The following is a 25,497-nucleotide window of genomic DNA, read 5'->3' on the forward strand; positions in this document are numbered from 1 at the left end:
AACAGGAAGGGCTGTGGGGTCCCTCCTCTCTACTGCTGCAGATTCTCTGGCCAGCACAGCTCCTGACTGATCAGAGTGTCGGAGCTCCAGAGAAGTGAAGTATCAGTGGCTGACTGATGGCTGACAACAGGGCTCAAGGTCTCAGCAGGAGACGTGTTCCTGGCCACCGAAGCCACAAGAAGGGGACTAGGCGACGAGTGAAAGTAGTGGAGAAGGTGTAGATGAGTTCTTGTGACACTGCATTAGTAAAAGTCACAGTGCCCCCTTCGTAATCCAGAGCAATTCCTATTCTCCGGGGTCGAAGCAATGGGCAGAGTTTAGCCTCAGGGTGAGTGTTGGCCCAGATGCCCCCTGAAGAGAGGCGCAATGCCCACACCCCATCTTCTGGCCGTAGGGAGAGTTCTCCCTTCCTCTTCATAGAGTCTTGGGCCACTCCTACCATGCAGCTTTCCTGAACTTCCTCCTCTTCTCCTACCTCCTCTTCCTCTTCTTCCTCTGATTCCTCATCCTCATCTGTTTCCCAGTTATCATATTCACCCTCCTCTTCTTCCTCCTCTTCCTCTTCTTCCTCCTCTTCCTCTTCTTCCTCCTCTTCCTCTTCCTCTTCTTCTTCCTCTCCCTGCTCCACTTCATCCTCAGACCAACTGTCCCTTTCCACCTCTACTTCCCAGTAGACTTTGCCCCCGGTGAAGCTGTTACTGCCCAGTACCCCTGGCTCACAATCAAACTGCTGAGGGTATGGGTACATATTCTGATATAGGCTGCTGTAGGTCACACACTTCCCGTTGTCTGACAGCTGAAGGTACCTGCTGACTGACCGCGAGTCCAGGGTGACACTCACTGTTCAGAGAAAAAAAAGAAAGAAGTAATTGTGTATCAGTGGGATGAGCAGAGGCTATCTGTTTCTATGGTGTTCACAGCAAAACAATCCAAGGACAAACCATATTGTGATTTAAATGAATAGGATCCAAGCTCACAACTCCACCATAGGACCTAAAGTGGGCACAATAGTGGGATCTGGGGCACAGATTACCTCTGGCCTAGGATGCTGCAGTCAGTTATGTATATAGGAGACACTTTGTCAAGCAGATTAGAAGAAACTCAGACATGGCTGGAAAGATATTGCAGCAGGTAGGGAGTTTTCCTTACATGTGGCTAACATGAATTTGATCTCTGGCATCCCATATATTTTCCCAAGCATAGCCAGGAGTGAATCCTGAATGTAGAGCCAGGAGTAAATCCTGTATATCACTAGTCCAAAAAACGAAGGGGGAAAAAAAAAGAAAAAACCAGATACAGGGGGAGGATGGCTGAAAGAACAAACAAGCATGTGGCAGAATAGGGTCAAAAAATATAAGATGAGGACTTGAGATTAGCATAGGGAAATTATTTCTTTACAGAGAAGAATTCCAGTAGGCATCATGGGTCATAGGTTCTGTGGGAGAATATTCTTTATTTGAAGCATATCTGGGAACAATCCTTTGAACACTCACCTCTCTGATATTCTAAGTCTCTCAGCAGTTTCCCTAAAGAACAAAAAGACAGAGAACAAAATGACTCTCAAGCCTAGCAAACTTAAGCATCCCTATTAATTTTGTGGCTGAAGTCCCATCCCCAAGATCTCAAGAAGAAAGGTCTTTAGAAGAGGAAGAATCCAAACATTTCTCTTAAAATGGCATTCAGCCCCTGATCCCACCCAAGGCTTTCCCTATCCCTGACCTTGGAATTCTCTCAGGTCTTGCTGCAGAAACAGAAGTTTCTCTGAGAGTTCTTCTGTCCTTTTCTTTACCACCTGATCAATGGCTTTTCCAAACCAGAACTTCTTCCGTGGGTATCTGAGAATCAGACGACAGATACAATCTGTTACTTATCTCTTATATTTCTCTCAATCTTCATGGCAAATGAGGGAGGTAGAGATTATCCTCAGTCAACAGACAGAAATATAAGTGCTTATAGAACAAGGTATATAAACCCCTGTGTTGGGATTTAGGAAAATTAGCAGACTCAGTAGCCAGAATGCTTTGTCTACTAACTCCTTTCACTCTCCTGTCTCAAAAAAATTAAGAGTTGGGTTTAAAAAAAATTTTAAACTAACTTTAGGTAAGATGATTATAATAGCATTAATTTTACAGTATTGATATACAAAGTTACTTCATGTTACCACAAAAGTGCCCATGACCCTCTACAACTGTCTGTATCTTACCCATTATCTTGTCTTCATCCCCTTTTTCCCCTCTCCCCAGTTTGGTAATCCATTTTATATTAAGGTCAAAGACTTGTCATTATTCAATATGTCCATCTTCTAGTTTTGTCTATTCCACAGATGAATTATATCCAGCATCTATACCATAACTTCTTTATTCATTCATCTGTCATAGGACATTTGAGTTGTTTCCAAATCTGGCTATAACTAAGTATGCAATGGAGAGATGTGCATTTACCACTCTGAATGTATGTTTTTTGTGTTTAGGAGGTAGATGTCGAAAAACAGAAACACTGGATTATATAGTACTTTTATTCTTACTTTTCTGAGAAATATCAAGGAGTTGGGATCAAATTCAGTAGAGGGAATGTAATTCAGTGGAGATTTATGTCTAGGATATGTTTTCACTTCTCAGAAGAGAAGGAAAAGAGAATAAACTAAGAGATGAAGGTAGCTCAGGCCTCATCCCACTACCCTCCAACAAAAAAGGCCCTGGTTAAGGAAAAGGGGAGGGCATATAAATCAAGGAAGGAGGTATGCTGAGAAAAAGAAGAGCATTTACCTGTTCACGAAGTTTTTGGTATCCTGAAAGAGAAACACAAGCTTCAGTGTGAATCAAAGATAATCCTTCACAGGTACCAGTACTGTATTAAAGACCAATAAACAAATGTGGTCCCTTTCTTATGAAGCTGGCTTACTAAAGGCAGTACTGCAAAAGTCAAGAAAATGAGAAAAAGAATCACAATGACAGAGCAATTTTGGGGGCTGGGGCAGGGAAATAATGCAAAATTCTGAAAGGACACTTTTTCGGAGATTTGATGAGAAGAAAGTACTAGTCAAGTGAAACACAGAAAGACTAATTAGGAAAGGGTTGATAAACAGAGCCAGACCATGTAGAGATGTACTGACATATTAAGGAGTTTAACTTTTGTTCCATGTTTAAAATCTGGTTTCCTTTTTTATTCCATGAATAAGAAAGACACCAAAGGGTTTCAACGAGGTAAGTGTTATATGTGACCTAATTTACAAGTCGCTGAGGCTGCTAAATAACTCCTGGGATGCATTTCCCTTACTCATTTTAATGATAGAACTCCTAAAGTAATAATTGGGCAGATGGCCTTGCAGAAAAAGACTGTATACTCTGAATCTCTTGTTATTAGGTCTTATCATGTAACTAAACTCCAGGCAACAGGATATATAAGAAAGCAATGACTATAATTTTTAGGTTATGTTCTAAAAATAAAACTGATTTCTACTTCCTCTTTTCTTTGGCTGAATTTTGAATATCAAAGTGCTAGGCCCATTTTTGATGACACAGTTGATGGTATATCCATCTCCTGAAGTTAGTAGAATAATCAGCTGATAGAAATTGGGCTCTCCGAATGATCTCATGAACACCTACTGTTACCGCCAAACGGTTACTGAGACACCTGCTACTGTTGTATTTGAATCACTGTATTTAAGTTTGATATAGCACGTGGTTGTGCTGTGGAGAATAAAGTGGAGGCAGCAATGGGAACAGAGAGAGTCCAGTCCTGTGGGCCAGCTGAAAGGCAATGAAGCATGAACTAGGACAATAGAATCTAAGAAAGTAGAGGTATGTGTGAGTCAAAATAGACAAGGTAAAGGACAGTCAAGAAGTGATTACAGCCTGAACAGGAGAGAGAATGGTGGTGCCATTGGTATGTTGGGATGTAGTGGAATGGAAGGGAGATGTTGGTTATTGCCTTTTTGTAACTAGCCTCTATGATCACTATATTAATTTTAGCCTTCTTTTCATTTACACTGTAATTTTAATGTACCTATGATTTGCCAGAAGTCTACAACAAAGCAGTGAGAAAAATAATTCCCACCTCTCTTAGAGCTAAACTTATAGCAAGGAAAAGAGAAAAAAAAGGAGAAAAGATAAAAGCAAATATTATGCTGCTCAGGGATGAGTGCTGTGGGGATAAAAAGAGAATAATGGAAGGGGACTGGATTTGGGGGAAGGCACATTGCTCTTCTGAGAGCTGATTGGGAAACAAATGGGATGATTTTGAAGCTAATGTTATTTGAGAAAGTGTTAGGAAAAAAAACGGGGAGAGAGAGGCATATAAGAAATCAGCAGGGGGCCAAAGCGGTGCTGCTAGCCTAGGATGGACTGTGGTTCCATTCTCTGGCATCTCATATAGTCCCCGCAAGCCAGGAGTGATTTCTGAGCACATAGCCAGGAGTAACCACTGAGTGTCACTGTGTGTGGTCCAAAAACAAAAACAAAAACAAAAGAAAGAAAATAAACCAGTCATATCCTCAAGCCAATGCCTGAGACTACTTCTTATTTTCTGGTAAATTCTTTTAATCTGCTCCTCAAAACAAGTAAGTCCAAGTCAGCTTCAGAAAACTGAGTAACAAATCTGCATGTGCCAACAAGTCTGCTAAAACACGGTGTAAAGCACTGCTCTTCAAACTACGTATGGCCTGCAAATACATATGTATTTGTTCCCATTTTGTTTCTTCACTTCAAAATAAGATATATGCAGTGTGCATAGGAATTTGTTGATAATTTTGTTTTTACTATAGTCCGACCCTCCAATAGTCTGAAGGACAGTGAACTGGCCCCTGTTTAAGAAGTTTGAGAACTGGGCCCGGAGAGATAGCACAGCGGCGTTTGCCTTGCAAGCAGCCGATCCAGGACCAAAGGTGGTTGGTTCAAATCCCAGTGTCCCATATGGTCCCCCGTGCCTGCCGGGAGCTATTTCTGAGCAGACAGCCAGGAGTATCCCCTGAGCACCACCGGGTGTGGCCCAAAAACCAAAAAAAAAAAAAAAAAAAAAAAAGAAGTTTGAGAACTACTGGTTTAAAGGAACAAATAAATGGAATGTGGCCGAGATAGGTTACTGTGATAAAAAGACATTCTGTGACATGGAAACTCTTAAACTGTTGAAAGGCATTATGAATTGTGATTGTCTTAAGATTAAAGACTATGAACAAGGGCCAGAGCGAAAGATAGCACAGTGGGTAAGTCATTTGCCTTTAATGCTGCCAACCTGGGTTCAATCCACAGCATCCCTTATGGTCCCCTTCTGAATACTGCCAGGAGTGATTCCTGAGTAGAGTCAGGAGTAATCCCTGAATACCTCCAGGTGTGACCCCAAAACAAAAACAAAAAACTGTGAAAAACCTGGAGAGGGAGATGAAGTAATCATTTCAAGACAACCTGCAACCAAACACCCACAACCTCCAGAGGGAAGGAGCCAGCTCAAGGATCTGGAACACCTGCACCCATCACTACTGGGGTAATCAGAGCCACGCATAGGATGTCCAGCATAGGCTATACTAGATAACAGAGCATGCATCAAGACAGCCACCTATGGGGATTGTGGGGGCAGAGAAACCTGTAAAGCCTGTCCAGGCCATTGAGGAGGATTTAGGTGTTTCTCAACCTTCCCCTATTCCTTGTCCCCTTTGACTTCATCCTGATATTCCCCATCAAGGGATCTTTTTTCTTTTCCTACCAGCTTTGCCGAAGACTTTTCTTAAATGCTTTGATCTGCTGTTTCTCCCATTTACCTGCATTCCTCTCTTTTTAAAACAGTTTATTTGTAATTGGGGGGAGGGGACGACGATGAGTGGAAAGCCGTATTTGCAGTACTCAGGGCTTGCTTCTAAACTCAGGAATCACTCCTGCTGGGGCTCAGAGCCATATGTGATGATGGTGACTAAACCCAGACAGGCCATGTATAAGCAAGTGCCCTGCCTTCTGTACTATCTCTAGCCACCAAAGCTTTATTTCTTTTTTGGTTTTCTTGGGTGCCTCACCTGACTGTTCTCAGTGGTTGACTCTACTCAGGGACTACTCCTGGTAGGCTTGGGGGAGCAGAGGAAGTGCCAGGGATGAACCTGGTTGGATGATTACAAGGGAAGTGCCTTGTACTATCTTTCTGGCCTTCTACCTGCATTTCTCTCCAGAATTTTGGCTCAAAGCCCCTATCTTAATCAGATATTATTCCTATTATATTTGAAAAAAATCTCTGGGGAAATACTAATAATGACAGAGTTAGCTATCCAGTTCTCTTAGAGAAAGTAAAAAAAAATATCCCTCCCACACAAACAAAACCCAGTGGTATCAAGATCTCATGTTTTCCTCAACACGTGTCTGAGGTCTAGGAGGCACCAAAAGCCAGGCCTCTTCAGTGGATAAACTGGGTCGAGGCTCTACTTTGGAATTTCAGCTCCTGCCCATCTCCCCAGTTGTTTCAGGAACATGTGCATCCATACACAGAAATCCCTAAGGTAGAAAGAAAGCAGGGAACAAGCGATATAACATGGATATAGTCAGAATCTGAGATAGAAATATGAGGGGAAGAACATCACTTGGAGAAAAGGAAATCAAAGAGACATTTTTTTCGAACATTTTTTTTTAAAGCATTTCAATTTCTTTGTTTCTTTTTGTTGTTGTTGTTTTTGGGTCACAACCAGCAGTAGTGCTCAGGGGTTGCTGCTGGCTCTGTGCTCTGAAACTGCTCCTGGCAGGCACAAGGGACCATATGGGATGCCGGGATTTGAACCACTGTCCATCCTGGATTGGCTGCATGCAAGGCAAATACCCTACTGCTGTGCTATCTCTCCAGCCCCCTAAAACTTTTGTGATATCATTCCAGACCCTAGAGAGACATTTTGACAAAGAGAAAAAAAGCAAGATAACACAGATCTAGGAGACAAGAACATTTGATTTCTGATTTACTCTCTGGTCTGGGACAGACCCTTCTACACTGTGCTCTCATGAATGTCCTCAGTGAGAGCTTCACAGAAAGTTCTATCCCTGCCAGACCTGATTGGTGAGTCTGAATCTACAGTGCCAAAGAGACTAGGCAAAGCCATGTCTTCACAAGATCTACATTGGCACACAAACCTGGAGAGCTTGTCTTGCCATCTTTCTCTAAGCCCTGTTACTGGCCTGGGACAATATGTTCTTAGAGGAGAACCTATGAGATTTTGCTGTGGACAGACAGGCCCAACCATCCCAAGCATTGTCTGTTGTAGCCAATAAAGTATTCCCACTTTTGTTATTTATTAGTGTTGACTTTTTTTGGAAGTGTCAAATGTGACTATTTAAAATAAAATATAATTTACAGTGACAAAAAATAAAAAATAAAAATATCATGCAGTGTAGGAGATCATACAGGCTATCTCTTGACCAGGGAGGGTAGAAAGAGCAAACAGAGGGCCTGCCAAAGCTATATCCCTTTTCAGGGAAGTCCTCTCTAAAGTTCCATGACAAGTCCTTCCAAGAGGAAGGAGCTGTGGTGCTACCAAAGTTGTTCAGCCTATCTCTTCAAGAGTCTTCCTCTCTCAGGTTCAATGATGCCTCCTCTAGGAAGAATTTCAGAATTGTCTGCTCTCCCCTCTTTTAGGATAACTGCAGAGCTGAGGAGAAACCACCTTTCCCTTCCTTAAATTCCCATCTTTCCCAAACCCTCCTGACTGCCAACAGAAGCTATGAATCAGCTCTCCCACAGACACTTCGACATATTCCTCATCTCCAAAATCATATAAAGCTTTCCTTGGAAAAGCATCTCTCAGTAACCTGTTCTTTTTGTTTGTTTGTTTGTTTGTTTGGGTCATACCTGACAGTGCTCAGGGGATACTCCTGGCTCTATGCTCAGAAATTGCTCCTGGCAGGCTCAGGGGACCATATGGGATGCTGGGATTCAAACCACTGACCTTCTTGCATGCAAGGCAAACGCTTAACCTCCATGCTATCTCTTCAGCCTCAGTAACCTGTTCTAATAGGCTCATAGTGGTGATGAGGATGGAGGGTAAAGAATAGTAAGTTAGGGGCTGGAGAGACAGCATGGAGGTAAGGCGTTTGCCTTTCATGCAGGAGGTCATCGGTTCGAATCCCACGTCCCATATGGTCCCCCGTGCCTGCCAGGAGCAATTCTGAGCATGAAGCCAGGAGTAACCCCTGAGCACTGCTGGGTGTGACCCAAAAACTACCAAAAAAAAAAAAAAGAATAGTAAGTTAAATAAGTTAAATGCTTATAACTTTCCTTTCTATTCTAAAATTTTTTAAATCTAAAATTTTTTAATATTTCTCTTAAAGTTAATATTTTAAATTATTTTTAATATTTCTCAGGTAGAAAATTTACTTTTTCATGTACCACCATTCCAGTTATCTAATTTTATATGTATATGTAAATATAATAATTAGATACATAACATGTTGTATATTATATATAATTTTATGTGTTATATGAATATAACATAAGCCCTAGCAGAAAGTGATTTCCAAGGTCCTATAGGTGACTATCAGGGCTGATGTCTATAGCAAGGATTCCCAGCTCAGGAAGGATCACTCACCTGCATGAATTCTGCAGCTGGCTGCTGTGCTTTGCTCTCCAGTTTAGAGATGACCAGTGCCAGCCGTTCAAGTTCTGCACTGCCCTTGGCCTTGTACTTTTCCCCATCCTCTGTGGCCTCCTGCTCCAGTTTTGCCAGCTGATCCAGTAGGTGCTGCTCTCGGTCCTTCAGGAACTGGTGGCTCTTTTCAAACTCAGCCATGATGTCTTTCTTCTGGTCCCGTAGCGTCTTCTGCAATGGTAGGAAGGAAGAGAAAGGGGTTGACACCTGAGCCTCAGAAAACAGAATCCCTCTGAATCTATGTTAGAGGCACACAAAAAACTGTCTCTTCTTCTTTGCCCTCCTGCCCTTTCACAAACTGTACAATACTATGGCTCAAAGAACACCCACTAAATGCTGGAACAATAGCACAGCAAGGAGGACATTTGCCTTGCATGCGGCTGATTCAAGTTCGATCCCTAGCATCCTATATGGTCCCGAGTCTCCCAGGAGTGATTCCTGATCGAACAGCCAGGGGTAACCCCTGAGAGCAGTCAGGTATGACCCAAACAAACAAACAAAAAGACACCCTAAGGGTACCAATTTGATTCTCTCAGATATTTCAAAATTGGAACCAGGAAGACCCATGTTCCAAGACCATCTGAGGAACTGTGTGAACCAGCACAACTTTTCTTTCCTTAATACCAATATCTCACCTCTTAATGTCTTGATTAATTTCATCCAAGATGGATTAATGCTCTCCTTTGCACCTCCCAACTATGTATACCTGTGTACAATGCACCTCTGTCAGAGAGGATTGCATCATGTTCCTTCAGTGAAATGATGGGATGCTATCTATGTTCAAGTACCAAGAAGTTCTTTTTTTCCTTTAAATCTCCCTTCCAAGTTGACATTGGGTCTGACTGAGGTTTCACTGAGGCTTCTCAGGGGCTAATCAATCACTGAAGGATCTGGTCCAACATCCCTCAAATGCTTACTTCTTCAACAGACTTTCCCCTAGAAAACCAGAAACCTCTTCCTGTTTCTTTTTTTTTTTTCTCCCTCCTGCTCCTATCTCTGATCAAGCCCAAGATGCTCTGTTACTTTCTTCTTCCCTCCTTTGCTCTCTTCCTTCCTTTTATCTTTCCTGCTAAACAGAGAAGTACTGTACTCAGGGCTTATTTTCTGCACTGTTTTCAGGGGTCAGAAGATCATACAGTTGCCAGGGATTAAACCTGTTATACCACCACATGCAAAGCAAGTGCTTTACCCACTGTACTATTGCTCCAGAACACTCAGCTTATTTTCTAAATGCTGACAACCACAGGTCTGAGACTCGCTAGATGTTGAACCTGGCCAGGCTTCCCTCAGTCCTCCCTAGTCTCTGTTCTTTTCCTGTAGCAATCTCCTTCCTTCCAAATACTCCAGCTCTCCTACGCTGTTAGAAATCAACTTCTTAGAAAGGAAAATGAAGCCAGGCAATCCTCAGTTCTCCATAGTCCGACTCTCCCCACAGAAATCAAAAGCTGTCAAACATGGCCCAACACCTGTGACAGAGAATGGGGCCTTTCTGTTATCTGCCCAGTAGGGAATATGCCCAAAGCCACACTGTTCAGACAGACACAGATTTCTCAGCCTCCAGTCCAGCACTCACTCTGAACTGAGCTGCCTCCCAGCAGTGTCTCCAATGCTCAGATCTCCCTACTCCCCAGGGCAATTCATCAACAGGATTTTTCCTATCTGTCTCACTTACCAGGATAGCCTTGATATCAGCCTCTCCTTTCTTCTGAAATTCCTGAATTTTGTCTCTGTCTTTCCTTAGGGTACTCAGGTGACTCAGGATTTTTTTCTGTAAAAAGATAAGCCATGGGACATGTGGATGCTCTGGACTGGGGCAGAAGGGTGGACCTGGCCAATGAGGCTTCAGAGGTCTGTTGGTCAGATGGATGCAGAACATCAGGGCTTACCCTGAGGGGCTGGGCGGCCTTCTCCACCAAGATAGCCTTATGAGACCTATGCTCCCAGGACTCCCTGCACATCACACACAACAGCTTCCCATCCTTCTCACAGTAGTAGTACAGCTTCTCCTGGTGCCGCTCACACAACTTTGTGTCCTGCTGTTGCTGGGTCATTTTGCTCTGTTGCTTGAAGCCCTTGTCCACCTTCAGCCGCCCAATACTCTCCACAAGGCTGGCCAGTGGCCACACGGGTCGCATGTTCTCCTTCTTAAAAGGCTTCTTGCAGAGTGGACAGACAAGGCAGCCCCCTGAGACAGGGCGGATGACAGTAGTACAGCTTTGACAAAAGACATGACCACAGTCAATAGTCACAGGGTCCCGTAGGTAATGAAGGCAGATGGAGCAGGTCACCTCCTCTTCCAGGGTCCGCAGTGGGGCTGACATGGCCATACTGTACTTAGAAGTGTCTCTCCCAGGTAGGTGCTTTTCTTCCTGAAACATTAGACAAGGAGTTAAGAGCAGGCATAGCAGGGACAGAGGTGGCAGATTTATGTGGTCTACTCACTCCAAATACTTATCAGCTTTGTAACTAAATCAGTTAAAATACACATAACATCACAGCAAAGGACTTTACTAATTATCTAACATCCAACCTCTACATTTACCACTGGGGAAACTGAAAACTGAGACTCAGAGAGAGTGACTTGATAGAGGGAGATAAGGGCAGCCACAAGGCCATGTTGTGTTCTGGGGAAAGCATTCCTTCCTCAACTTCCTCCCTCAATACCTCTCACATGTTGGGAATTGCTCTATTCCTAGTGCTGTTAAATTCCATATGTAAGGAACAGCAAGAGGTTTCCCCTGATTCTATCAGAGCTGCCCCATGAATAGTTGTGTACTGCACAATTTGGGGAACACTGTATTGGTAGACATTTTAGGTTTGCATATTTATGTTGACAATTTTCCAGCAAATCTTGTTCTCTTTGAATCTTGTTCTGTTATCATTAGAGCAACATTTCTCAACTACTATCCCCACTCCCCCCAGGATATTCCACAGGGTTACAGGTGAAAAGCTTGTAAACCAGGTCCACAGATTGAGAGTAAGAGGCCAATCAGTAGGACTGGGGGTAGTGACATACAGGAAGGAAACAACATCAGAGGGAACACGGTCAGAAAAAGGTTGAGAAATACTTCAATAGTGTTCACTACAGCACTTAGTACAATATCCAAGATATGGAAACAACCCAAATGCCCAACTACAGGTGAATGGACTAAGACATGGTATATATGCACAATAGGATACTATGCAGATCTAAGACAGAATTAAATCATGCAATTTTTAGCAACCTGGATGGAACTAGAGGATGTTGTGCTGAGTGACATCAGAAGGAAAGGGACAGATACAGAATAATTTCTCTCATATGTGGGATTTAAAGATACATAGTGAGGCAGTGACAAAAATTCAAAGATAACATAATGGGAGAACAGATCCACACAACTGTATGAGTATGAGAGGGAGGGAATTCGTTGGGGGAGGAAAAATGGTACAGTAGTGATGGGTGTGGTTTTGGAATTTTGTCCATGAAAACCACTACTAATAGTGTTGTAAATAAAAGAACAAAAAATATTTTTTTAAAGAGAAGTAACAATCCCCGGAAAGATAGCACAGTGGCGTTTGCCTTGCAAGCAGCCAATCCAGGACCAAAGGTGGTTGGTTCGAATTCCGGTGTCCCATATGGTCCCCCGTGCCTGCCAGGAGCTATTTCTGAGCAGACAGCTAGGAGTAACCCCTGAGCACTGCCGGGTGTGGGCCCCCCCCCCCAAAAAAAAAAAAAGAGAGAGAGAAGTAACAACCAAATGCAAATTTATTTCTTGAATTCTAATAGTTGTTGCTATTTTTGTTGGTCTATTATTTTAGAGCAAGACCTGGCAGTGCTCAAGGATTACTCCTGGTTCTGTGCTCAGAAGTTACTCCTGGCAGATTTAGAGACTATATGGGATGCCAGGAATCTAATCTGGGTCAGCCATGTGCAAGGTAAATGCCCTACATACTGTTCCATTGTTCCGGCCCTGCGTTATTGCTATTTTTAAAAAAAGTTGTAGAGGTACAGGGCCGGAGTGATAGCACAGATGTAAGGTGTTTGCTTTGCATGCGGCCAACACAGGACAGACTCCGGTTCAAATCCCAGCATCCTATATGGTCCCCTGAGCCTGCCAGGAGCGACTTCTGAGTGCAGTGCCAGGGGTAAACCATGAGCAATGCTGGGTGTGGCCCCAAAACAAAAAACAAACAAACAAAAAAGTTGTAAAGCTAAAAAGATCAAGCATTTTCCTTGCATGTAGCTGACCTGGGTTTGATTCTCTCCCATACCCACCACACCCTGACAAGAGTGATATCTGAGTGAGCCAAGAATAAACCCTGAGCATTGCCTGATATAGCCCCTAAATCAAAATTAATAGTAATAATAAAATAATAAAATATTAATATAATAATATAATATATAAATATAATAAAATAAAATGATAATAATAAAATAAAAACAATAATAAATAATAATAAAATAATAAAATAGGGCTACTACAGCAGGTAGTAAATAAAATAAGGCTACTACAGCAGGTAGTAAAGCACTTGCCATATACGCAGCTGACTCAGGCTTAATCCCCCAGCATTTCATATGGGCCTCTGAGTGCAGAGCCAGAAGTAAGTCCTGAGCACTGTTGGGTAGATACAACCAAAAAGAAAATAATAATAATAACAATAATAAATAAGAAGGAAAAAGAAAAATATCAATACAAAAATATAAAAACAGGTTGGGGCAATTAGAGAAAATATGACGTAAGATAAAGAATTGATCATATTAAAAACCAATGACTGCACTTGATGCAGTTCACCAATAGAAAAGTTGAACTGCATGTTTAAGACCCTGGGTTTGATCTGTGACATGGCAGATATGTAGTATTCAAAGATACAAAATAAGATCAGGAGTAATGCCTGAGTACAGTGCCACTGGGTATGGCAAAATAAATAAATCAATAAATAATACAAAATAATATGTAAACTATAATAATATATAGACAAAATACCAGTACATAAACATATTTTTTTAAGAAATGCATGTTGCAATGTTTAGGGTTGCATGACTATCATTTTTGGGGGGAGCCACACCCAGTGACTCTCAGGGGTTACTCCTGGCTATATGCTCAGAAATTACTCCTGGTTTGGGGGACCAAAGAGAGCGCTGGGGGATCAAACTGCAGTCCATCCTAGATTAGCGTGTGCAAGGCCAATGTCTTACCACTTGCGCCACCACTCTGGCCCCATAAATGGTCTAACACACACAAAATATTTTCAAAAATTCTGTGGGGCTATAGTTTACATATTCCTTTTTAAAAAATTTACATACAGATATTCAACTACTTAGATTTTAAAAAGTCATTAACTGACCCTAGTGCCTAATACCTTATAGAAACTCTATAAATGTGCTGAAAAAAATGAATTCAGAATTATTGCTAACTGCACAGACATTCTTTTGAAATGGGCCATAATAGAGAAATAAAACAGAGTATAAGTCTAGAGGTTGAACTATTCAGTTTCAAGTATGGACTCTGCAATACAAGACACAGGTAATAAGTAGCGAACAACTTGGTGACAACATTTATGATAAGGACCGACTTCTTTTTTTTTTTGTTTGTTTTTTTGGGTCATACCGGCAGTGCTCAGGGGTTACTCTTGGCTCTATGCTCAGAAATTGCCTCTGGCAGGCACAGGGGACCATATGGTATGCCGGGATTCGAACCACCGTCCTTCTACATGAAAGGCAAAAGCCTTACCTCCATGCTATCTCTCCGGCCCCAGGACCGACTTCTTTATATTAGTTCATTCTTACCTCCATGCTATCTCTCCAGCCCCAGTACTGACTTCTTTATATTAGTTAATTCTGAGGTTCTCTTCGGAGGAAAATAAATTCAGTGAGGTTAAGGGCACATGACTAGAAAACACTCAGTGCTATATTCATTGCCCTTTCCTCTACCCAATCGAACTGTAAAAGGGTTGCAACAAGTTCCTTTCAATTACAATAAAGCAAGCTGAAATAAAAGTTTGACAAGAAGCACCAGTGTTTTTAATGTGCAACAAATGCTTTTTAAAAAAATGTGCAGTAGAAAATAGGAATTTTATATTACTGAGGTCAAATATTAAAGATAACTGAAATATTTGGGCCAGGTGTGCTAATTTATTGTGACAATTTTTAACAATATGGCTATCAGGCAGGAATAAATCAGCCTATCAAATTTAGCCTTATCAAAACCATAAATGGATCTGTACATTTAATCTATGTTAGGGAAGTACAAACAGTTAATTTACCTTGTAAGGAGTATTGGACTAGCCCCTGCTTTGCTCATAGCTTAATCCTGGTTCTGCATTCAGGATTCATCTTGGTGGTGCTCCAGGAACCATATGTGGTATTGAAAGATAAACCTGGATTGACTACCTGCAAGGCAAGCTCCAGAATTCTTGTACTATCTCTCTTTAATTTTACTATTATTTTGAAGAGTTTTCTTTTTTTTTGGTAAGAGCACACCCAGAAGTGCTGGGAATCAATGTTAGTCATGTGCACAGCAAACACTTTAACCACTGTATTATCTCTCTACCCTTTTATTTGTTTTCTTTTGGGGGTATATAGTTTAAATTCCCATTCCCAGGTGAAAGGAGGTATCTAAACCAGGAGTCTCAAACTCAATTTACCTGGGGGCCGCAGGAGGCAAAGTCGGGGTGATCCTTGAGTGCAAAGTCAGTAGTAAGCCTTGAACATTGGGGGGTGTGACCCAAACAACTAAACAAAACAAAACAAAAAAAGATTCCTCTAGGGCAGGACCACAAAATGTTGTACCGAGGGCCGGAAACGGCCCGCGGGCTGCGAGTTTGAGACCCCTGATAAACCATCAGACTGAGAATGATGGTTCTTTGTAGCAGGTCAGCCCCTGAAGAGGTTGACTGATGGAGGGATGGAGAATGAGGCCCTTTTCTTCCAGCTCGGAGCACGCGTCTGCCACCCTGTCTAGCCCACGGTTCTGAGGTGAAACGGCGGGTAAACAGCTCGCAGACAATCAGGCTCGTGGAAATATTTGCTTTATTCGGATGGACAAAACTGAAGTCCAAAGACTCAGATTCAGTTCCAGCCAGCAAAAGACCCTCGCCTTCCACAGACCTTTGCTCTTATAGTCCAGAGTCAGGTCCCACCCAATGGTGGGATCAGATACCAACCAATGGTGGAAGCAGAATCAGGTCCTACCCTAGGGTGGGGGCAGAATGCCAGGTCACACCCTAGGGTAGGGCACAATCACCTAATCAGATTAGGGTGAGCAACATAGTAATCCCCCAAAATATTTAAATACACAACAGTTCTTATTTCTCATTAATTTTGAGACCTCATGTTAGCATCTTTGAAATGTGATTAATAGCAGTACATATAAATGGGTTAAGTGTTTTGTCTAAGTAGAATATAAGGGGTCAGAGCAATAGCACAGCGGGTAGGGCATTTGCCTTGCATGTGGGCAACCAGGGTTTGATCCTCACCATCCCATATAGTTCCCCAGAGCCTGTCAGGAGTAATTTCTAAGTGCAGTGCCACTGGGTATGGCAAGAAAATAGCATACAAAATAACATGTTAACTATAATAATATGTAAGCATAAAATAATTATGATTGGGGGCCCGGAGAGACAGCACAGCGGCGTTTGCCTTGCAAGCAGCCGATCCAGGACCAAAGGTGGTTGGTTCGAATCCCGGTGTCCCATATGGTCCCCTGTGCCTGCCAGGAGCAATTTCTGAGCATGGAGCCAGGAGTAACCCCTGAGCACTGCTGGGTGTGACCCAAAAGCCACAAAATAAATAAATAAATAAATAAATAAATAAATAAATAAGTAAAAAATAATTATGATTGGTGATTTGGTGAAATGTAGCCCATTTTCTACCAAATAAGACTAGGGTTGTCTTTCTAAAAACACATCTCATCTGTCCTTCTTTAAAATTTTTACTAAAGGTCAAAATTACACAGGAAGGCATACAAATCTTTTCCACAATCTGGCCACTGCTAATCCATCAGCCCCCAATACTACCTCACTCTAAAGCTAGATGCATGGAACCAGGAAGACAGTCCTCACTTCCTACTTCTTGCCCTTGCACATGCTCAGTCTAAACTCTGAAAGTTTATGCCTTCGAATCTGTGAGGCTCTTTCTGTGTCCATGACACCTCATTCACATTCAAAAGTGAGTGAAACCCTCTTCTGGCACTCTAGCAGTTCTGCAAACACTATATTTCTAGCAGAGTACTATCATATTGCTTAATTATTGATAATTTTACCAATCTTTTACTGACTGATCTTTTTTTTTTTTTCTGACTGATCTTTTAAATTTTTATTCACTGATCTTTAAAAATTCATTTGGCGGGGCAGGGGGAGACGCACACATAACTTACTTCTGACTCTGTGTTCAGGGAACATGCCTGGTGGACTTAGATGAGGGACACACCTGGGTGCCAAGGATCCAACCCGAGGCAGTTGCATGTAAGGCAAGAGCCTTATCCACTGTGTTATTTCTCCAGTACCTCCTGACTTACTTTTTATCCCCAATACCTGTCACAATGTCAATAGTCTATGTTTTATGGAACTAACTGAACTCCCCTTTCCTACTTTCAGTCTTGATTCATCAGAAGGCTTGTTTTGGGCCAGCTGCACTCAGCTTACTCCTGGCTCTGCACTCAGAGGTAAGTACGATTCTGAGCCTGGAGGACTCAGCATATAATATGAGGTGCTAGAGATTGAATCTAAATAGGTCATGTGCACAGCAAGTGCCTTGCCCATTATACGATCTCTCTGGATTCAGACTGCATGTTCTGCATCAAAGATATTGTAAAGCATAGAGCAGAAGGAACTCCATTTTGTCATACAGTGTTAAGGGTTCTTTTTCCTACTCTTGGCTGTTTTCATTTGCAAAAACTCTCACAGCTCTCTTATGGCTCTCTCAAAGCTCTCTCCAGCTCTCCCACGGCTCTCAAGGCCATTAGAAACTATAAACACTACCCAGGACACCTGGCCACAGGCAGATATCTTATTAAGGCTAAGATTGCAGGAACTGTGGCAAGCCCCCACTAGATACCAGCCTATTAGTTTAAAGGTCAGCAAGATGAAACTCTCTTGCATATACCTTATATAAACCTGCTTGTAGCCCATGGGAGGTGCGGGGCTGCCTACTGTGGGAGGGGGCCCTGACCAGTCAGTCAGCTGAGGGTGTGTTCATTGACGAAAGTAAAGCTTTGCTTTGCTTTGTTTATCAACTCTGGACCCTAACATCATCAACATTTTTCTCTAACCCCTCCCATAATGCCTTTAAGGATAAGGCTTGGGTGGGAGAGATAGCATGGGGGTAGGGTTTTTGCCTTGCATGCAGAAGAATGGTGGTCCAAATCAAGGCATCCCACATGGTCCCCGAGCCTGCCAAGAGCGATTTCTGAGTGTAGAGCCAGGAGTAACCCCTGAATGCTGTCGGGTGTGACCCAAAAAACAAAAACAAACAAAAGGATAAGGTTTATCCCAAATTTTTAGACAAAGCCTTTGTCATCCAAAACTAATTTCTCTCTATTCTTTATGCCTTTAGATTTAGATAGGGGAGGTGGGGCGAGGAAGAGTAGAGGAATAACTGAAGTCACTGCAAAGAGCTTCAATTCAGCCTATTATTCCTCTACTGCAAAAGAATGACATCTGAGAAGTCATCCATTGCTTGGTCTCAGTTTCCTCACCTTTTGCACAAGGGAAAATAATGTTTGACTATTCACCAGGCTGTTTGAAATTCAAGTGAGGTCACATAAGTGCAAGTGTTTTTAATACAAAATACGCTATATATTAGGAAGGAGCACAGGAATCGACTCAACAGAGCCTTTAATGGCCAAAACTACATTTTAAACAACAAAAGTAGCATTGAAATATAATCCAAAGTATAAATATCTGTGAATTCATACTGCTATCAGTAATTCATTAAGTTAATAAAAATGAGAGGGGCAAACTTCTCATGCATAATTCCAAACATACAAATATTTTATCTTAAGGATGAATATAATCCCCCTATAACGGAAGGAATGCACGGTGGCAAGTGGGATGCATTATAGTTGCTCAATTTTCCCATCCCCCATTCTGTTTTGTATTCAGAGCACAGATTGGGAAAGAGCTGAGGAAATAGAGGAACTTTTGAGTGAAGAGGAACTTCAGAGTGAAGAAACCTGACAAACTCTCCAGTCAAGTGATCAAGACCAACATTGAATCACACATCATTTTGATAGTATGTATCTTTGATACACTGTGATGAAACTGGCAGTCTCAGTTTTTTTTCTGTCCAGTTACCTATCCACAAATCAAGTCTTAGGACAAAAATTTAATTCCAGAAGATGAACATCCTACAGTATATATGACCAGTAATACTCAAAACTTTCAAAGTCATAAAAAAAACAAGTGGCAATAATCAATCCAAGGCTAGTAAAGAGATAGGATATCTATACATAATGTGATCACCTGAAGAGGACCATAAAAAAAAAAACTGTTACCAAGATTAAAAACTGAGGAAATTCATGTATTATGGACTTTGTTCAATAAAAACATTAAATATTGGTTTATTAGTTGTATAAATTTACCTTGCTAATAAGATATTGATAATGGGGAGGGGGAAATGTGATAACAGGGAATAACAGAAAAACAGATAACAGATTCCAGTGCGGGGGTGATAATAAAGGGAAAGAAGTGACTGTAACCTCTATCTGATTTTTTTTAATGTACAAGTCCTTAAAATGTTATCTATTAAAAATCACAAGTTGATTTTGATAAATACTTGGCAGAGGGAGTATATCCCACTCAGTGAGTGGTGCTTAGTCTTACTCCTGGCTCTGTGTTCAGGATTCACTCCTAGTGATGCTCAGGATTTGGATCCTGGGATCTAATCTTAACCCCTGTTGTACTCCTGCTCTGGACCAAAGCTTGTTTTTTTTCTAAAAGATCATGATAAACAGGAACTCAGGCACGACCAAAGACAACAGATATGTTGTATGCACGAACGAATACAATTCTCCCATCTTTATAAAAAAAAAAAAAATCAACAACCCACAAATCATTGCACAAAAATCAAGATACATACCAGTAATTTGGAAATGTTTGCCTCTCATTTGATTCCTACAAAGATAAATGTGAACTCTTTCCTAAGGCCTAACAGGAAGAAAAATTAGCAGGAGATAAGCTAAGGTGCTGATGGAGTGAAGGGTGTGTGCAATCCAGGTGGTAAAACCAGTTTATTTGGACACTTCCCGGTCCAAAAGAGCGAAAGAAAGGAAACACAGGGTCGGAGTTGAGCTACCTGCCCGGCTTAACTTAAAACCTGGGCTCAATCCAGCACGGCCAATATATCAAAAGAAGGAAAACTTGAATGACCTTCTACTCATGCAACCAGTCCAAGCTGAAGTCAAGCAATCTAGGAGGAGCAATCAGGCCTGGAGGGGACCCGAGAGAATTTCACCCCGCTTAGGAGCACGCCAGGTGGGCTCCATTCTGCTCTGAGGCCCACTGGCCCGTTTCGTGGCCAGAACCAAGGGGAGAGGGGGTGTATGGCCGCCGCTTTGCTGCATCTCTCATGGGACGCCCCGTACTCACCAGCTCCTAGCAAGCCAGGCTGCAACCTCTCCTCTCCCGCCACGGTTAGTTCCGGGTCGACGGGCCCGGGAGCGCTACTAGAGACTGCGTGCACACGCTCCGTAATCATCCGGCTCTTTCGAGCCCTGGACTGAGATTTTCTCCGAGACCAGCACCGGATTGGTCGCTGCCTATTTCCATTCTCCAATAGGAACCTTAGTTCTTGTTGACGTCATTAGTCTCTGGGCAACTTGTCTAGCGCCGGTGAGGTGCTCTAGTCTAGAGGCCGGGGAAAGGAAACTGAAATTGACAATTGCGCTAGAATGAATTAACGGCCTTCACAGCCGAGCGTTAACAGCCTGAGTTTTGAGTTCTCAGAGTTTTCACCGCTGAAGGACTGAGACAAGCCACTCACACCTACCCAGACCGTTTCTTCTTTCTTCTTTCTTCTTCTTCCTCCTCCTCCTCCTCCCTCCTCCTCCCTCCTCCTCCTCCCTCCCCCATTCTCCTCCCTCCTCCTCCTCCCTCCCCCATTCTCCTCCCTCCTCCTCCTCCCTCCCCCATTCTCCTCCCTCCTCCTCCTCCCTCCCCCATTCTCCTCCCTCCTCCTCCTCCCTCCCCCATTCTCCTCCCTCCTCCTCCTCCCTCCCCCATTCTCCTCCCTCCTCCTCCTCCCTCCTCCCTGTCCCTCCTCCCCCCTCTTCTACCTCCCCCCTCCTTCCTCCCCTTCCCTCCCCCCTCCTCTTCCCTCCTCCTTCCTCTCCCCTCCTTCTCCCTCCCCCTTCCTCCCCCCCTACCCCTCCTCCTTCTCCCTCCTCCTCCTTCCTCCTCCCTCCTTCTCCCCCCTCCTCCCTCTTCCCTCCTTCCTTCCTCCTCTCCCCTCCTCCCTCCTCTTCCCTCCTGCCTGCTCCTCCCTCCTCCTCCCTCCTCCACCTTGACTCCCTTGACCACATGTCCTAAATTGGCTGGCTGGGCTCAGACTGAATCTTTTTTCTTTAATATATATAAATTTATTTTGATCATAGTGGCTTACATATCTTTCACAGTAATATTTTAGGGACATATTAATTTTGAATCAAGGGAATTCCCATCACCAAACCTGTCCTCCCTCCACCGCCATTCCCATCCTGCATCCCATATCCCCCACTCTCACCCCCCAGGCCGCTAGAATGAGTGGTCCCCTCTGTGTCTAGCTTACTACTTGTGTCTAGCTTACTACTTGGTGATCATATAACTGTTTGATCTTGGTACCCTCCATTATTTTCCCCTCTATTTGAGAGGCGGAACTAGATCAAGTTATGTGGTTTTGGTTGAAGACAGGAAAAGCAATAAAATGGGGTAAAACTCAAATAAGCTGAAAACGGGCAGAGTCCTTGAGGCTCTCCACCTCAGTTTGAGAGAGGAGGCTCTCCACCTCAGTTTGAGAGGGAAGGGAAAAAGGAATTGAGACACCACAACAATACAAAAAGAAATATCAAATAAAATAGCCAGTTAGCACTACAGCAATAAAGACAAGCACCACATAATTGCCACGGTCCTGAAATAAAAGCATGACAGAGTGCAAAAAGAAAACAAACAAACAAACAAAATTGGAGACAACTTTAATATCCACACCAAAACAAAGAAGTCAAAAAAAAAACAAAAACAAAAAACAAAAAAAAAGATAAATTAAAAAAAGATTATTTTGTGCCTTTTTTTTTCCTGCATAGGTACAGTAAATGTTGGGGACATTAGAAAGGAAATTCCCTTGGCCTAAGAGATACAGGGTTTCTCCACCCTTGACATATATTGTCATGGGATTAACTATAGACTCCTTACATGTTCATTTACTCTCCCCTCGGTGCTTTTGTGGTGTATGGAATACTTCTGCTCCATCATGGGTGATAAAATCAGACCTCTGTATCTAGAGATCTTGGTATCTGCACAGATCAAGGAAAGGAGCTGATGATGCAGTCTTTCTTTGTGGTTCTATAAGTTCTGTTCCTTCAGGGTCGTTTTAATCTGTCTTCTGTAGTTGGTGGTCTTGGTCCTTGCGCTGATCCTAGGATGGAGCCTGGGATAGCGTCTTTCGTTGTGTTTCCAAAAGACCCATTCAGTTTCAATTGTCTCAGTCAGATCTCTGTAATTAGAGATCTTGGTTGTTGTACAGATAGTAGACCAAAACCTAGACCCAGGCTTTTTTTTATTGGTCCCAGGGTACGTACTGCCCAGCCAGAATCTTAGCAAAACAAATCTTAGCAAAACAAAACTGAATCATAGCAAAACAAATGCCACCTCTCATTTCCAAAGCACCTATAACGAGGAAGGTGCTTTTGCATAAAATATTCTTAAAACCGGGCAGCGATTACAGCTAGCTCCCGGATTCAACCGATTGGAAAACTCAGGTTCATGTTTAGGAATCTAGGACCAGCTCGATGGGGGACTGTTTTCCTCCTTAGAATTTGGGTTCAGAGGGGCCGGAGAGATAGCAATGAGGTAAGGCGTTTGCCTTTCATGCAGGAGGTCATCGGTTTGAATCCCGGCATCCCATATGGTCCCCCGTGCCTGCCAGGAGCAATTTCTGAGCCTGGAGCCAGGAATAATCCCTGAGCACTGCCGGGTGTGACCCAAAACCCACAAAAAAAAAAAAAAAAAAGAATTTGGGTTCAGAAACACTGAACCCTGAAAGAGGGCTGACACTTCAGATCCTGGGTGGTTTCTTGTAAGTATAGTTCCACCAACGCCAGGAAACTCCTGATCCCTCCCCTCCCCCCTCTGTCGGGGTTGGTGATTCATTCTACATTGTTTCCTGCTGTGGCTGCAGCAGCAACTAGAGTCCTGGCCAGGCAAGAATTACCAGCCTATCTTGGGCACCGAACCTGGGTTGGCTGATGGCTGACCCAGGAAGATCAACTGCTAAAGAGTGCGCAGCAGGTTGATATGGGAGCATTGGTAGCCTGCCTAGGATTTTGCCAAGAGGTAGGATGCAGGTTGGGCTCAAATTCTACTAAACCTTAAATCCTGCCTAGCCTCAAGCATGCCTCCCCTTTTTTGTGTTTTCCTTTTCTCTAAGATAACTTTTCAGCTTTTCTCCTGGATTAGTGCGTCTCAGCTTCCAGCCATGAATGGGCCCCATGACTTGGGCCCCATGATTTGGGGACCAGTGCTGTGTATGTGTCTGTACATGCTAGTCTGTTCTGCTACCTGCTCTGTTTTTAAATGCTCCTCAATCGATTTCCTGCTATTACAGTTTGCTGAGTAAAATAAGTCAAAGGGAGAGAGATAGACACAGAATAGTCTCACTCATCTATGAGTTTCAAGAAAAATTAAGTAATAATGTCCAGAGACAATAGAGATGAGGGCCGGAAGGACCAGCTCACAATATGAAGCTCACCACAAAGAGTAGTGGTACAGTTGGGGAAATGCCTACACTAACAACTATCATGGCAATGTTAATGTGTTGAGAGAAGTAGAATGCCTGTCTCAAATACAGGCAAGAGTTGGGGAGTAGAGGGGGGCATTGGTAGTGGGAATTTTGCACTGGTGAAGGGGAGTGTTCTATTTATGACTGAAACCCAACTACAATCATGCTTGTAATCATGGTGCTTAAATAAAGATTTTATATATAAAAATTTTTACAAAGACTTTTCAGAGCTTTATACAGATTTCTTGGGAAAATTAATGGATGCTATCCAGAGTCAGATTAAGGGCAAGGAAGTACAACAGTATCTGATCAAAAATGTTAGCTTTTGACAATGCCAATGAGAACTGCCATGTGATCTTACATCTCTTTAGGAGGATAAAATATGGGATTTCTGCAGGCTTGTAGGAATATTGGTTCGATTGAACATTGGGCTCATGTGCAGGCTCATGTGAATGCTATGGTAGCCTATCCTGTGTAAAGGTAAACTTGGGGGAACCTTAACAGAGCAGGCTATTATTTCTCTAGAGGATACAGAGGTCCCCACAATACCCCCATCCAAGAAGACCACCTGGAGTTTGTCTGAGATGTGGTAAAGGATTTTACTTGATAAAAGATTGTTTCTTATCTTTTTATCATGTCTCAAGAAATTGGGAAAGAGGTCAAACCCAAGCTCCATGAGTCCAGACAAGATGTTTTAATTGTGGAAAATGGAACATTTTCATAGAGACTACAGGATTTTTTCTAAAGCTGCCCAAGACCCTAGGCTGAGTCCTTACCAACTAGTCTTGGGAAACTGGGTGAGGAGTCAATCCAAAGCCCTACAAAGTCAGAGAACATTGACATTAGTAATTCTGCTTCCTAAGCTGGGCCAAGAGAACTTTTACCAATAGATTCATTAAAACCTGCTACTAAAGAAAGCTTGCGGGGGGGGGGGGGGCGGGCGGTGGCGCTAAAGGTAAGGTGCCTGCCTTGCCTGCGCTAGCCTTGGACGGACCGTGGTTCAATCCCCCAGTGTCCCATATGGTCCCCCAAGCCAGGAGCAACTTCTGAGCACATAGCCAGGAGTAACCCCTGAGCGTTACCGGGTGTGGCCCAAAAACCGCCCCCCCCCCCAAAAAAAAAGAAAGCTTGCCTTAAATATCCCCTGCCCTGATACTGTGATTATAGCATCAGCCCCAGTGCCCTTACAAATTAAAATCTGGCATAAAGGGACCAATTCCTCCTGGGATCTTTTTTTAGGATGCATCTTGTAATCTCTTCAATAATCCATTCCTCTCCATACCTGATATCCCTGTGTTTTATATTTACTGATTATCATTAGGGGAATGAGATATCACTGGCTCCTTAGTGAACACAACAGCATCTACAAATTACAAGTTCACTAAACAAGTGAACTTGCTACTTCACTTCTCCCATGTTTCAGAACTATGCAACATGGTTAGTGACTCAGCTTATATGGTTGACCTCTTCCTTGGAATTGTCTCTGCTTCTTTAAATTCTCATATTCAGGTGGTTCAAGATTTGCTTCAGCAATTGCAAGCCCTTATACAAAAGAGCTCTCTGCCCATTTTTATCACTTATATAATATCTCATTCTGGCCTCCTAGGGCTGATGGCTCAAGGAAATGAAACTGCTGACTTGTTTAGCCATGCCAATATTTAAATCACTTGAAGAACATGCAGCCCTCCATATAAATGCCTGCTTTCTTTTTATATCCCAAACTTTACTGCCACCCTTTTATCATTCAGATGAGGGTTCTTGACTTTTGCAGAGAACTTTAGAACATGGTATTTTTTGTTTTATCTCATATTTCTAAATTTTCTATGAAATCAATAAGGGGAAGTTGTTGGAGTAACCGGTTCTTACTCTAATCAGGATATTTCTTCTTTGTATGTGCTTGTCCCACATGGGTGGGAAGAACCTCTGGATTGGCCCCTTACCCCTACCT

General features: G+C 42.8%; 3 protein-coding genes across 3 annotated transcripts in view; 1 reads left to right on the forward strand and 2 right to left on the reverse strand.

Annotated features, from left to right (window-relative positions):
* Positions 1-25,497, forward strand: part of PRR3 (proline rich 3) — a 641,937-nt gene that overhangs the window by 147,779 nt on the left and 468,661 nt on the right. The gene's annotated exons all lie outside the window — the stretch shown is intronic.
* Positions 49-10,969, reverse strand: TRIM26 (tripartite motif containing 26). The gene is made up of 7 exons (XM_049765358.1): positions 10,492-10,969; positions 10,278-10,373; positions 8,546-8,776; positions 2,766-2,788; positions 1,720-1,835; positions 1,494-1,526; positions 49-840 (listed from the first exon to the last, which is right to left on the reverse strand). The coding sequence occupies exons 1-7, from the start codon at positions 10,930-10,932 to the stop codon at positions 134-136; spliced, it is 1,647 nt and encodes a 548-aa protein (XP_049621315.1). The 5' UTR covers positions 10,933-10,969; the 3' UTR covers positions 49-133.
* Positions 19,989-25,497, reverse strand: part of LOC125995773 (H-2 class I histocompatibility antigen, Q10 alpha chain-like) — a 45,102-nt gene continuing 39,593 nt past the window's right edge. The window contains exon 6 of the mRNA XM_049764767.1: positions 19,989-20,348. Coding sequence (XP_049620724.1) covers positions 19,989-20,348 — 360 coding nt within the window. The remainder of the gene's footprint in view (positions 20,349-25,497) is intronic.

The sequence above is a fragment of the Suncus etruscus genome, chromosome 18, assembly GCF_024139225.1.
Source record: "Suncus etruscus isolate mSunEtr1 chromosome 18, mSunEtr1.pri.cur, whole genome shotgun sequence".
Taxonomy (NCBI): Eukaryota; Metazoa; Chordata; class Mammalia; order Eulipotyphla; family Soricidae; genus Suncus; species Suncus etruscus.

Bases quoted from the DNA above. Each gene is read 5' to 3' on its own strand.
- TRIM26 (XM_049765358.1), bottom strand. From the start codon at position 10,932: ATGGCCATGTCAGCCCCACTGCGGACCCTGGAAGAGGAGGTGACCTGC. The intron at 10,374-10,491 runs GTAAGCCCTGAT...ATCTTTTTACAG, and splicing joins AGGCCGCCCAGCCCCTCAGG to AAAAAAATCCTGAGTCACCT. The intron at 2,789-8,545 runs GTGAGTGATCCT...TTTCTCTTTCAG, and splicing joins CAGCTGCAGAATTCATGCAG to GATACCAAAAACTTCGTGAA.